This window comes from Eublepharis macularius, chromosome 18 (genome assembly GCF_028583425.1).
Source record: "Eublepharis macularius isolate TG4126 chromosome 18, MPM_Emac_v1.0, whole genome shotgun sequence".
Classification (NCBI taxonomy): Eukaryota; Metazoa; Chordata; class Lepidosauria; order Squamata; family Eublepharidae; genus Eublepharis; species Eublepharis macularius.
This window is the reverse complement of record NC_072807.1, coordinates 24,833,902-24,848,052: the sequence shown is the minus strand read 5'-3', so window position 1 is coordinate 24,848,052 and position 14,151 is coordinate 24,833,902. Positions and strand designations below refer to the sequence as shown.

The following is a 14,151-nucleotide window of genomic DNA, read 5'->3' as shown; positions in this document are numbered from 1 at the left end:
TGTGACATCATCATACCTTGCCAGGAGCGTGTGCACATGAGGATTCGATTCCTAGTAAGTCCTGGGTCCCTCCCTCCCACCAGGAGGGTGTAGGGGCTGGGAACCCTACTTGAGATCCTGGAGAGCCGCTACCAGTCTGAGTAGACAATACGGACCTTGATAGACAAACTTATTCCTCTGTATGAGGCAGCTTCATGTGTCATTGTATGTTTCCTGAAAGAGTGGGGTGATTTATGCTCTACAGCTCTCAGTGCAAGATTTATATTGCTCCCCTGTAGGCTTGAAACACATGCTTGCTTTGGTGTGAATGTTTGGATCATATGTCACGTTTTTTTTGTTTTTGTTTTAAAAATCACAAGTGAGAAACTAAATGAATTCTTGACTATTCCATTTGAAGCTAAGAGTCCTATGGGTCAAAGGGGGATTGACCTCCTAGAGTGAACTCTTCCCTTTCTAGCTGGGTCTCAAATATAGTGGATATCAAAGGGATGATTGTGGGTATTTTTGCAGACCCATCTCTTTTCAGAGGCCCACTCTGAAATGCTGTTTTTTTGCCATCTGATGCATGTATATGCCTGTTTGTTTTGTTTCCCCCCCTGCATTCTATCATCCCCATAGGCAGGGCTTTTTTTCTGGGACAAGAGGTGGTTGCCAGCACAGGGGGCAACTCTTGGCAGGAGGTGGTGCCCCTGGTACCACATGTGTGCACACAAAGTTCATGCATGCTCCCAAGGCCAATGACGTCACTTTGGGTCAGCTGGAACAAGGAGGGAGTTTTTAAAATTTTAAATTGCCCTCGGCGAAAATGGACACACGGCTGGAGGGCAAGCTACACTCCCCTCTGTCTGGTGATCAGGGGGCGGGGCCACCAGCCATGTGACCATTTTCAAGAGGTTCCGGAACTCCGTTCCACCGCGTTCCAGCTGGAAAAAAGCCCCACCCATGGGCCATCAGATGTGGCAAAGTTCAGAGACAAGGAAGGTTCTTGGATCAAGCCACTGACACAACACGGGGAAGGGAACAGAGATGCTCCAAGGGCTTAGTTTGAAACTGGCCAGCAGGGGTGAGGAAGGAGGACTGGGGGTCACAAAATACCCCATGGGACCAAAGTCTGTCACCGTACCTGTTTATAAGAACCCGGGTCTAATACAGCTTCCTCTCTAGTCTTCTTTTATTGGTGGTGGAGAGGCAGTTTTAGAGGCTGTGGCAACATCTGAATGGGAGGAGTTAGAGGCAAAGTATTGTGCCTTATATTGACAAATTAGGAGCACAATATGGCCAAAATTACAGTGCAATCCTAAGCAAAGTTATACTCTTCTATGACCACTGAGTTCCATACACTTAGAAAGGTGCCATTCTGTTTAGGATTGCACTACCAGTCACTTTAAACCTGGAACTTTGCATACTTTGTGTGTGTGAGTAGACCCCATTGAGCTCAGTGGGGCTTACTCTTGAGGAATCAGGAACAAGACCAAGCTGCTCATCCCACTGATTTTGTTGGGACTTGCTTTAAACCAGGCAACAAGCATTTTAGATTTCCTCTGGGGCCCAATCCATGTAACGGCGGATTCTGTCCTGCGCGATGGACTCAGTTTGTCTGATAATTAAAAGAGGAAGTTTCACGTCAAGGACTCCACTTCAGATCGTAATTGTTTCTTTGGGACTCCAAATAGGATCATTAGGCAGAAGTGTTTAGTGTGTGATGTGCGGGGATTTTGCAGCGGGATGCCCATTAACATCGCTAGGAGACATGTAGCTGAATTCCATTGGACCTCCTTAATAGAATCCCTCTCTCCTTAATAGTTCCTTTGGTCTTTACAGAAGCCGTGCAATCAAACTGAATCCAAAGCCCCCCAGTCTTAATGGCAAGGGAACTTAGGCGGTCTCTTGGATGTCCACTGCTGGCATGAAACAAAGCGTTTTGATTCCTGTGTCAGAGCCAAGCTACAAGTGATGCCTGACACAGGTTGGACACTTGTCAGCTTCCCTCAAGTTTTGATGGGAAATGTAGGCGTCCTGGTTTTACAGCTTGGCTCTCCATTACAGCTGCAAGACCAGGACGCCTACATTTCCCATCAAAACTTGAGGGAAGCTGACACGTGTCCAACCTGTGTCAGGCGTCACTTGTAGCTTGGCTCTCATCAGACACTTGGTGCTTGAGTGCAGTCGGGCGGGTTCAGTGGCTAGAGAAGTTGCAGGTGGCGGGAATCAGAAATGGCAGGCTAGTGTGGAGGTTGAAGCCAAGACAGGAGGCCAAATGCAACGCCGTGTTTTCCATAGATCGGAGAAGCAGGAGGCGGCACCCATGGACACTAAGGGCCCATGAATGGGTTTCCTGGAATCTCTTTGCTTCTTTCCCAAAACATCATTTCCCTATGCAAAACACTCTGGTTTCCCTCTGCCTCCTTGGATCAGGAGGCACTTTAGAAGAGCCCAGGAGGAATTGCCTTTGGGTTTGGAAACAGCTGCCTCCATGGTCTGGTAGCCTAGGGTCACCAACTCCAGTGTTTATCACGTAAATGTTTTCTAAAAGAATACTTTTACGTAGTATTGTCTCTTGTTTGAAAGTTGATTTGAGAACTAAATCTAGTTGAGTCTTGGAGGCTATAAATTGTCTACAATTAAAAACAACTAGGATATTGGGTTGGATCCTACAACACCAGTCGGTGTAGTGGTTAAGAGTGGCAGGACTATAATCTGGAGAACCGGGTTTGATTCCCCACTCCTCCGCTTGAAGCTGGCTGGGTGACCTTGGGTCAGGCTCAGCTTCTTAGAGCGCTCTCAGGCCCACCCACCTCCCAGGGTGATTGTCGTGAGGAGAATAATAACACCCTTTGGAAAGTGCTCTGAGTGGGCATTAAGTTGTCCTGAAGGGTGGTATATAAATTGAATGTTGTTGCTGTTGCTGTTGCTGTTGTTGTTGTTGTTGTTATTATTAACACGTTACTGCTAAGTAAGGGGCCGTCTTCTGAAAGAGCAATCTACTTCCTCTACAGCAAAATTCCTTCACCTGGAATAGACCTCTGGATTCAGTGGAAAGGAGTTGTAGACTCTAGGGTTGTCATAAAGATTAAAAAAGATCACGTACATTCTTCGAAGGCTTCAGATTGTGATATAAATTCTATGTACATGCCTATGTGCTACCAAGCCACAAGCAACTTATGGCTTTCAAGGCCATGAAGAGCAGAGGTGGTCTTTCTTGGTGTTTCCCCTTCCAAGTACCAACGCGGCTTAGCTTCCGAAATGTCATGAGATTGGGCTATCCCATGCCACTTCCCCCTCCCACAAGGGCCGTAGACTGCAACCCCAGCAAAGAGCTATCAAGGCAAGTGAGAAGCAGAGATGGTTTGCCACTGCCTTCCTCTGCAGAGTCTGCCTTGGTGATCGCCCAACCAAGGACTGACCCTGCTTATAGGGTTGCCAGCCTCCCGGTAGTGGCTGGAGATCTCCTGGAATTACAACTGGTCTCCAGGCCACAGAGATCAATTCACCTGGAGAAAATGGCTACTTTTGGGGGGTGGACTCTATGGAATTATGCCATGCCAAGGTCCTTTTCCTCCCCAAACCCCACTTTCTCCAGGTTTCTCCCCCTAGATCGCCAGGATTTCCCAACTTGGAGCTAGCAACCCTACCTGCTTAGCTTCTGAGATGAGATGAGATCGGGCTATACAATCCCACCTTCCCTCCCATATAAACCCTAGGAGTCTTTGTTCTGTATGTAGGTAAGGGGTGAGAGAAAATTCCAAGTTTAAGAGCCTGGGTTTTAGGACCAATTAGAAAAATCCTGCTTTTCTTTCTTGCAAAAGTCTACATTTTATCAGAAGTTGCTGAGGCCATAAACCAAAACTGGGAAGAATTTTTTAAAAAATTATTATTACCTGCATACCCTTTAAAAAGATTTACAGGTAAACGGGGATTATTGGGACTAATAAGTCTTTTGACAAGCCTTGCTAGAAAGAAAGAAAAAGAAAGAAAGAAAAAGAAAGAAAGAAAGAAAGAAAGAAAGAAAGAAAGAAAGAAAACTCCCCTCACCCTCAAATCTCCTCACAAAAAGGCAATGACAAGAATATCTGTTACTTGCAGCAGCCTGGCTCCACAATATATATATATATAATTTTTTAAAAGAAGCCTTTAAAATCATATAAATCATTTAGGAAAGCATTGGTCTAGCAGCCCAGAAAGCAGACAGGTACCTTAGAGGAAGGGGTAAGATGCAAACAGCCCACTCCCTCAAAGGGCCTGAGTAATATTCACCTGGCTGGTGGAAGGTGCAGCAACTAGGTAATGGTGGGGCCACTCATGGCTTTCCTTTTGTGACCTTCAACAGACCAAGGTGGTCCTAGACTAATTGCCTGGTGTGGTGGGGAAGATCTACAAAGCTGGCTTCTTGCTACTGGAGTACAGTTCCTGGTACGTGCCCTCAACAATAGCCATTCTGTTTTATGGGTCAGAGATAATTCAGAATATCAGACGCTCCCTTAAGCAACAGCTGGTGAGCTATGATAAGGATTGAGTATTCCTGTGTCAACCAGATTGTTGAATGAGTATTGTCTGCCATGGAGGACTATACAGTAGGGGGGAGTTTACAGCCTTCCCGTGAATAGCTAGGGCGATGGCATTTTAAAATATATTGATTTTCAGCTGAAGAGAGATAAGGACATGCATCGGTGTTCCACACAGATCAAGGTGACTTGAAGATGTTTAACTTTTTCTGAATGGCAGTTGAATTTCGCCAAAACGAGGCAGCTAACATTTCCCTAAGAATAAAACCTCTAAAAGATGAAGAAATTAGATTACCAAAACCGGCCTCCATTTCTCTACAAACTCCGAAAATATATTTTAAAATGAAATTTCCTGCATTTTTTAAAAAAATCCCTCACTCGCCTGAAAAACTGTCAGTTGCCACTAGGTGGCAGTGCTGTACTGAGGAAACCAACACAACTAGCCTCATTCACACCATTAAAAAACCCATTTCCTCTTAATATTCACAATTCTTACAAGAGCTTTTGAAATATGCTCTGTGAAACCAATGGCAGACTGAAGTCCAGATCAGATGAGAAGCTGGGAATTGAGTCCAAATCTCCCAAGAGTGTCTTTTTTCCTTTTAGATCCAGAGGAGTTAGCCGTGCTAGTCTGTAGTAGCGAAATCAAAAAGAGTCCAGTAGCACCTTTAAGACTAACCAATTTTATTGTAGCATAAGCTTTCGAGAATCACAGTTCTCTTTGTCAGATGTTTCCTTTTAAACTTCGTTGGACTGTTTCCTTTTAAACAGTCCGAGTTGCCAACTCTGGGTTGGGAAATTCCAGGAGATTTGGAGGTGGAGCCTGAGGAGGGGAGGGGGTGGGGGACGGGAAGGAATGCCCTACAGGCCAAAGCAGCCATTTTCTCTGGAGGGGAGGGGGGCTGATCTCTGTAGTCTGGAGAGCAATTGGAATTCTAGGAAGATCCCCAGGCCTCACCTGGGGGCTGGCAACCAAGGTAAGTGCACCTCTGAGCATGCGCCAGGATGCTTTTGTGCACGTGCCATCCAAATGGCAGGTCATCGTGGGAACCACGACTCCCAGAGTGCCCTGAGGCACTGCATTACCTGTCATTCAGGATCTGGAAATCTTTTGGAAGATCGAAAATTCAGGAAAATCAGACTGTCAGAATCCTGTTTATTGACTTTGATGCTTATCCCCCCTGCTTTTCTCGCCAGCGTGGCCCCAAAGTGGACTACAGCAGGAGTCATCCCTCCTCCATTTTATCCTGCGAGGAAGGTTAGGCTAAGAGAGAGTGAGTGACTGGCCCAGCGAGCTTCCAGGGCAGAGCGGGGATTCGAAGTCGGGTCTCTCCGACTACGGCACTAAGGTGTAGGGTGGCCAAGGCCCTCGCTCCCCCTGGCAGGAGGGTTGGGGCCACCTGGCACTTACCTTGTGCCAGTTCCTTGTATATCCTCGTGCGTGTGTGCCTGCTCAGGACCTGGCTTGATGACATCACTTCTGGAAGTGATGTCATCACGCTGGCTACGTGGCGCCGTCACTTCCGTAAGTGATGTCGTTGCGCTGGCTCAGCATGAGGCCGATTCAGACTGTTTGGGGCCCAAGTCAGCCCCAAATGAAGTGCAGGAACGCTCCCATGGTCGGTGCGATGATGTCAATTACGGAAGTGATGGTGCGGCGCCGGTTGGGAGCGCACACGCGGTGTGCCCTCCTGAGGTGCTTGCCGGTGGCGGGCAAGCTCCGGAAACTCTTGCTGATCGTTGGGCAATTGGCGGACAAGGGGGAAAATCCCTGGGAGTTTGCCCGCTGCTGGTGGGCACTTGGGAACCCTACTAGGTTGCCAGATATCAAGGCCACAGACTGCCAGTGTAGTGTAGTGGACAGTGTTGGACTGGGATCTTGGAGAGACAGGTTCAAATCCTCACACTGCCACGGAAGCTCTACTGGGTGATCTTGGGCCAATCACTCCCCTCGAGCCAGTCAGCCTAACCTACCTCATGGGGTTGTTGTGGGGATAAAATGGAGGAGGGGGGAGTGAGGTAAGCTGCTTCGGGTCTCCACTGGGGAGAAAGGTGGGATGACTCTCCAAATACCAGTGCCAGGAGCAAAGTTTGGGGGAAGGCCTCAACTTCTATGCCTAGCTTATTGGCACTCCAGAGTAACTGGTTGGCCACTGTGTGATGCAAGTGGCTAGTCCAGGTGGTCTGACCCAGCAAGGCTCTCCTTATGTGCCTCTGCTGTAATTAAAGAGTTGATTTGTTCATAATTCAAACCGAGCAGCAGGGATTTTGTATCTGTGCAGTTGGTGGCACTAGGTAGGTAGCCACTGTTGCCACATAGAATCATAGGGCTGGAAGGGAACTCCAGAGCCATCTAGTCCAACCCCTGCACAATGCAGGGAATTCACAACTTCTTCTCCTCTCCACATCCCCAGTGACCCCCCTGCCCCATGCCCATAAGATGGCAAAACACTGTCAGGATCCCTAGCCAAACTGGCCTGGGGAAAATTGCTTCCTGACCCCCAAGCGGCGATCAGCATTATTCTGAGCATGTAAGAAGGGGCCACGAGAACTAAGCCCTTCCTGCCCTTCCTCTCGGGATCTGCCTAGGTTCTCAGAATCAGCATTGCTGTCAGATGGCCATCTAGCCTCTGCTTAAACACCTCCAAAGAAGGCGAGCCCACCACCTCCTGGGGAAGCCTGTTCCACTAAGGGACCTCTCTAACTGTCAGGAAGTTCTTCCTTATGTTTAGCCACAACTGACTACGGGGTGTACCAGTGCCCCAAGGTCTTCCTGGCAGATCAGCTACATTTCAACTGGGCGTACTGCTCCTATGCCCGTGCAGTAGTCGACCTCCATCCTTTGGTACACGCTTACTGGAGTTGCCTGTGGTTCCCAGGTAGCAGTCTGAGAATACTGAGAATTGCCGCCCAGGATGAATAAGCTTGGCAATATGGGCATGCTGGAATTCCGAGAGGGAAGTCACACAGTTCCTTTACCATCCCCACCCCAGCAGGATTGAGGAAAGCCCCTATTTGGGTGACCACAAGGAAAGTACCTCTTTTGGAAAGTTTTTTTCCCTTTTCGAAGGTGGGTTAGGCGAACAGTAGACGGGGACAGAACATGCCTGGGCAAACCTCTTGCCATACAATGCCGAACCATTTTGAATCTTCGACAGAAAAAGGCGAACAGGGGCTTCAGACGGTGGGAAGGATGTTGCTCACAGTTTGCAACTGAATTGCCGTTTTGAGCGAAGGAAGGCGGGCATGCAAGTCTCGATAAAGACCCTCTCTCACCCCAACGGTGTTTGTCTCTCAGCTGGAGGCTTTGTGAGTTCAGGGGCTTTAGTACCAGCCAACATCGGACTCTGTACATGAATGATTAACTTTGGTGCACATGCCAGGCTCCTGTGGGAACGAGCAGGTTAGTTCATCAATCTGCAGAAGATGCATGCATTAGATTCGCCAGCCCGAGGCCAGCGAGCCAAGTTTTAATCAGCGCCATTGGCTGCTTGTGCCATGATTTATTGGACCAGGGAACACTGGGAAATTCCAGCTTCTTGTTATTGCAACCCTTTCCCAGCTCAGAACATGACATACTTCTCTAACAAATACAGTGGGCGCGCTAATAAATTTATTATACTACCACCATGGCACACTGGGGGCTTTCCCTCTTGCAATGAATCACTTTATTATAAACTAGAAAGTGTATTTCCACTTCATAGCATCAAACTGTGAGCAAGGAGTGAAATTCTACAGCTTGGGTCCAAAACTAGATTTGCTGGATGGGGGATGTTTGGAGGGCAGCTTGTGATCTGCAGGCAGGGATAGATGTTGCTCAGGCCTGAAGACTCTGTAGTGGCAACCTTGATGAGGCAAAACCAGATCTGACTCATCATGGGACACCAGCTGGAAATCCCACTTACGCTCTTCAGTGTTACAATAGATCTATGCCTCTAATTTTACTCCTTTGTTCCTTTCAGGTCAACATATACAGCTGTTCCCTCCCTCATATTATCTGCACAACAACACGGCAAATTACGTTAGACTAAAAAACTGGCCCAGAGTCCGCCGAGTGAGCCTGACAACAGATTGGAGATTTGAACCCAACTATATCATTCCACTCCTATTTTTTCTTACAACAACCCTGTGAGGTAGGTTAAATCTAAAAATAGATCACAGAGTTTGTTTTAACTTATTTACTGCATTTATTCCCCACTTTTCTCCCCAGCGGGGACCTAAACTGACTTGCAAAATCCTTCGCCTCCATTTTATCATCACAACAGCAGCCTTGGGAGGTAGGTGAGGTTGAGAGGGTGTGGCTGGCCCAAGTCACCCAGCAAGCTTCCGTGGCCGAGTGGGGATTCGAACCTGGGTCTCACAGATCCTAGTCCAACTCTCAAGTTTCCCCAGACCCTCTAAACACTACACCACACAACCCCCTGAGCTGAGATCTCTGTCAAGTTTCTGGGGACGCAATTGGAAAACCACTGCTTATCGGACTGGGATTTAAAATTTTAAAATAGAACCATGTTTGAATTGCCTTATTTAGCTGGTTTTTTCCCAAAATGCTGAAATTTTCAGAGGTTTCCCTGTACACTTTACGCAGCTCATCTGATTTCGTGACTTTATGTCATTTTACACCAGCGAATGTTCTGTTTTGTAGTGCTCTGGTGTTGTAATCCTTTAACTGCATTTATAGCAGAATCTTAAGCAGAGTTATATAGCCTTCTAAGTCCACTGAAGTCCCTGGGTTTAGAAATGGGTAATAATTCATTTTAGAGGAAGTCTCGCTTCTCTCTCAAACACGCAGGTCACATGTTTCCACTTCCCATTCACAAGACACACGTCAGTTTCCACATCACTTTCCACATAATGACTTTTGTGGAACTGAGGATATTGCACAGAAAAACCCCACCGGCCCACATATAGCATGATGACACCGCTGAAGTTATTTAGTTTTCAGCTTAGCAACGGGCTGATCATTTTGAGCAGGAAAACCGCTGGGGTCAACGTCCATTCGTTGCCTTCTGGGTTACCTTGTCAATGGATCGTTGTGATTTCCTCTTTGTTTACAACTTGGTTCAGGACTACCTGAAATATGTGTGTTTGGACTCTGAGCCGGAAACAGCCTCCAACCAAGCCTCTCAAGTCTTGCGAAAAGTCGCATCTTCCCTTCAAGGAGAAGTGGAAGAGAACTTGGGACCCTACCTGGACAAATTTGAGATTTGTTCTACGGAGGAAGCCGGCCGAGTTTTCGATCAGGTGATGGTCAATGAATTCACTGATGGAAATACCAACTGGGGACGGATTTTGACAATATTCTTGTTTGGAGGAATTCTTGCTAAGAAGCTCCAGGAGCGTGGTGTCCTTTTCACGGCAGACACCCTGAAGCAGATTTCTCACTTTATCACAGACTATATCATCAACACCCACTCCAAATGGATCGTTGAAAATGGAGGATGGGTAAGTTTCAGCTCAGGTTACTGTTTTCCATCCTGAATTTGGCATTGATCTGTTTTTAATCTTATGAGTTTGGTTCTGAGCCTGGTGAAATGCAGAGGAAATGGATAGCACAGAACATCCGCTGAATTTCACCCAACAGTTATGAAGAACTGAGCTGATTCTTGCCTCTTATGAAAGTTGATGTCGTTTAGAATAAACAGGCGTCTTGTGGCACCTTAAGGGTTAACAAAATTTTATCCCCACGTAAGCTTCCGAGGACCACAGCTCACTTCTTCAGATCCTGTGAGGGAATCCTCAGCGATCAGGCATATAAATATTTCAAATAAATAAATATGAGGATTGAAAACCAAACAAACAGCAAGGCTAACTGTTCAATCCTAAACAGAGTGGCTCTGTTTAGGATTGCACTGTAAGTCCATTGGTTTCAATGGGCTTAGACTGGAGTAACTCTGTTTCGATTGTACTGTAAAACTGCTAAATCAATTAATTGCATAGCTGACACTAGAAAGAACGCGCTTCAGTCCCCTAAAACCTATGTTGGAATAAAACTTTGCTAACCTTTAGGGTCCCACAAGACAGCTTTTGCTGCAACAGTCTAACACAGTTGTGTGTGTGTGTGTGAATGCCATCAAGTCGCTTCCGGCTTATGGCAATCTTATGATTTAATGACTACCAAAACAGCCTTGCTCAGATCTTGCAAACTGAACGCTGCTATCCCTCTGAAATGAGCATGGCTGGAGAGAGCTAAATAAAGAGACCTGGGTTCAAATCCCTGCTAAGTCATGAAACTCCCTGATTGAATTTGGACAATCCTGAGCAGAGTTGCATTTTAAGAAGGGAGCTGTAATGCTTGAAAGCTCATACTGAAATGACTGTCGTTGGGGTTTAGGGTGCTGCAGGAGTTTGGTTTTACTTGACCCCCTTCTAAACCAATTGACTTGGATGGATTTAGGAAGGTGTAGCTCTCTTTCAACCTAAGCTAGTATATAGGATTGTTATGAGGGTAAAATAAAGGCAGGCAGAATCATGCAATGCGTGAGCTCATTGGGGGAAATGTAGGAACCCCCTCCTCACAAAGGAATATGTGATGAAGTGGAGGTCTACACACAGCAAACAAGACCCAAATAATCCAAACCCCCAGAAAAAAACAAGAACGTTTTAGCTTTGATGCTTAAGGTTCTATTAGCATCAAATGATTCCCTATGAGGAATAATTGTGGTGCCACAACTGTGAAGGCCCTGCATCTATGGCTCGCTCCCCTTCCCTTCAAATGGGAAGGCGTTCAGGACTGGACCTCTAAAGCTGATCTGGGATGACAAGCTCTTCAGCTAATGAAATTGTTGGTAAATAGCATCCTGATTGTGACCTATAAGGGGCGGAAAAACATTAAGTTGGCTGTTTTGCAGGTTTTTAAAAAAAAATTAAGCGCATGTGAACTTAAAAAAAAATTGCATGTGAATGATCTAAATGTGACATTATGTTGCTTAATGTCTGACTTGCCTTTAATATGTAAACATTTTCTCCATTTCTAAAAATGGCAATTAGACCCTGTAAAATTTACAGGATACTTTCCATGAGTATCTCCATTGTAATGATTTAACTTGCTAGCAGTGAAGTTCTAAACAGAGTTACACCATTCTAAGCCCATTAACTTCAATGGACTTAGAATGAGGTTAACTCTGCTTAGGATTGCACTATAATGTTCTCCAAGCTTCAGAGGTTGGCTGCTGTTTTTCCAGGATTGCACACGAACTCTTCTTGCTGCGCTGTCAAAATTTCAGGCAGGTTTTCTCAGTAGGTGTTTAGGGAAAGCTAAGCAGAGTGGAGTCCTTTCGTTTTGGGTTTCCGTTCTAACAAATCAGTTTTCCCTCAAGACTCTCTGCAATGTACGTTCCATTTCTCTCCGTCAGAACAATGGTTAATGCTATTACGAATTGTATTTCATATGCCAACAGAGTTGATCAGAATCATGTTTATTTTACATTCATCGATCTATTTTAGTATGTTTACAAAATCTGGCTTATCATGACTGTGGTTGACATGGTATTGTTGTTATTAAGACAGGATTGTACCTTTTGTGTGTGTGTGTGTCAGAAAGGACTCTCTAGATTTCTAAGGTCCCCTGCATTTTGCTCCCGCTTGACCAAATGACAGTGCAAAATATGTCTGCCTTAGGGCCTTACAGATTCACAGCACAGACCTAAAGAGTCTCATCCTTTCCAGTACCTTTCCAAGGAGTCAGCCACATTGAGTAGACCTGAGCTGATTCCGCACACGTTGGCTAATGCACTTCCAGTCCTCTTTAAAGATAATTTGGAACTGAATTTTTCGTGTGTGAAACAAAAAATCCACTTCCGAATGATTGCTAAAGTGCATTGAAAGTGCATTATCCAACGTATGCGGAATCAATGCTGGTTAGAGGATTGCTCTCTTAGAAGGGTGTGGCTCTTTTAGAATTGCACAGTTAAGCTGGTTTGAAAGTCATTCCCTCTACCCGGGAAACCATGTTGGATCCTACCAGCTCTTCCACCCAGTCTTGTCCCATCCTCTTCTTTATCGTTGCCCCTGTGCCCCTTGGATTTTGCCCACCTGGATCTCCTACCTACCTATGAAGGTTTTAACCCATCCTTCCTCCAGAGGCAGAACATGTAGTTTCCCCAATTTTATCCTAACAACAATCTTGTGGGGTAGTCTGGGCTGCGAGGACGTGTCTATCACGAGGACGTCTAGTGAACTTCATGGCGAAGTGGGGGCTTGAATTCCAACCTCTTCAGTAATAGACCAACTTCTTCTAGGGTTGCCTTGGGAACTTACTGGAGATTTAGAGGCGGAGCCTGTGCGGGGACAAGATGCCAGAGAGTCTGGCTCCCCCAGCTGCCCTTTTCTCCAGAGGACCTGCTCTCTGTATTCTGGAGATCAGTTGTCATTCTCGGAGAGTGCTGTGCCCCACCTTGATGCTGGCAGTTCTAACTGCCACACCACCCTGGCTCTTAACCAAACTACAATTCCCAGAATTCTTCAGGGGGAAGCCACAATGGTATCAAAACTGGGATAAAATCAGTATGTTTGCATGGTCGTGACGTACCTGGTGCATTAGACAAACCCAGCACTCTTGGCTTAGTCAAAACAAAAACTAATCATCTTCCTTCATCCCAAATTGTTCTCTTGATGCTTGAAAGCCAACGGGCTCTTGGTTTTAATAAGATATTATCCACTCTTTTTCACAGGACAATGGCTTTGTGGCAAAATTCGAGGACAAAAGTCCCTGGCTGTCTTTACACTGGATGAAGACCAAAATCCTAGCTGCTTTCTCGTTCGTCAATCAATATTACTGACAAATTTGGTCAATGCTTCCTTCAGGAACTAGATGAGACCACAAGATGTGCCCACCGTAGCTTCCTACTGCAGTTCTGGTCAGCAGAAAGCTGAAACGGCCCTACTAGAGACTTCCTTTCCCCCCCCATTTCAAATCTTATTTATATCCTATTTATTTGGGGATGGTGTATTATTTTGAAACCATGTTTCAGTTTACAATCGTCAGCATGGGGGGTCCCAATTCAAAAAGTTTTTGCTTTGTTTTCTAGTACATTAAACCTTTTCAAAGTCGCAGTCTCCCCAAAACTTGTGTTTGTTTACATTTAAATCTAAAGTTTGTCAAAGGGGACGGCTGGATTTTATTTTTGTCAAAGAATTTCCAGCTTGTCACCATCCTATCTGAATTCTGATTCAAAAATATGCACACAGAGGAGATTTGAGTTGGTTTCTGAATCATGGCTGGTGGTTCTTTCTTTCCTGACCTGGCTACCAAACCAACCCATCCTCCATAGTTTCACGGACGAAAAAAGGGCACGTGCCAAAGATCTCTGCACATACTCGTGAAGGCTGAAACTTGGTGACACCTGTCCAGCAACAGCCGATCTTTCAATGGTGCTCTTGCCCCCAACAAAAAGATTGATCTAATTAGATTACTTACTTTATACCCTGCCTTTCTCCCCCAGTGGAGAGCCAAAGTGGCTTATATTGTTCTCTTCTCCGTTTTACCTTCCCAACAACATACCTGAAAGGGAGGTTAGGCTACTTAAGATTTATCGGTCAGAAGAGTAGCACGGAAGGTTAGGTTTGACTGGCCCACGGTCACCCAGTGAGCTTCCAGGGCAGACCAGGAATTCAAGCCTGGGTCTCCCAGATCTCAGGCCAGCACTCT

At 46.0% G+C, this 14,151-nt stretch overlaps 1 protein-coding gene across 1 annotated transcript; it reads left to right on the top strand.

Moving 5' to 3' along the window:
* The first annotated feature begins 9,470 nt into the window (after nucleotides 1–9,470).
* On the top strand, nucleotides 9,471–13,535 carry BCL2A1 (BCL2 related protein A1). Its single transcript, XM_055002960.1, has 2 exons — nucleotides 9,471–9,947; nucleotides 13,175–13,535. Exons 1-2 carry the CDS (start codon nucleotides 9,528–9,530, stop codon nucleotides 13,280–13,282), a joined length of 528 nt encoding a protein of 175 aa, XP_054858935.1. The 5' UTR covers nucleotides 9,471–9,527; the 3' UTR covers nucleotides 13,283–13,535.
* The last annotated feature ends 616 nt before the right edge of the window (nucleotides 13,536–14,151 follow it).

Bases quoted from the DNA above. Each gene is read 5' to 3' on its own strand.
- BCL2A1 (XM_055002960.1), top strand. From the start codon at position 9,528: ATGGATCGTTGTGATTTCCTCTTTGTTTACAACTTGGTTCAGGACTAC. The intron at 9,948-13,174 runs GTAAGTTTCAGC...TCTTTTTCACAG, and splicing joins TCGTTGAAAATGGAGGATGG to GACAATGGCTTTGTGGCAAA.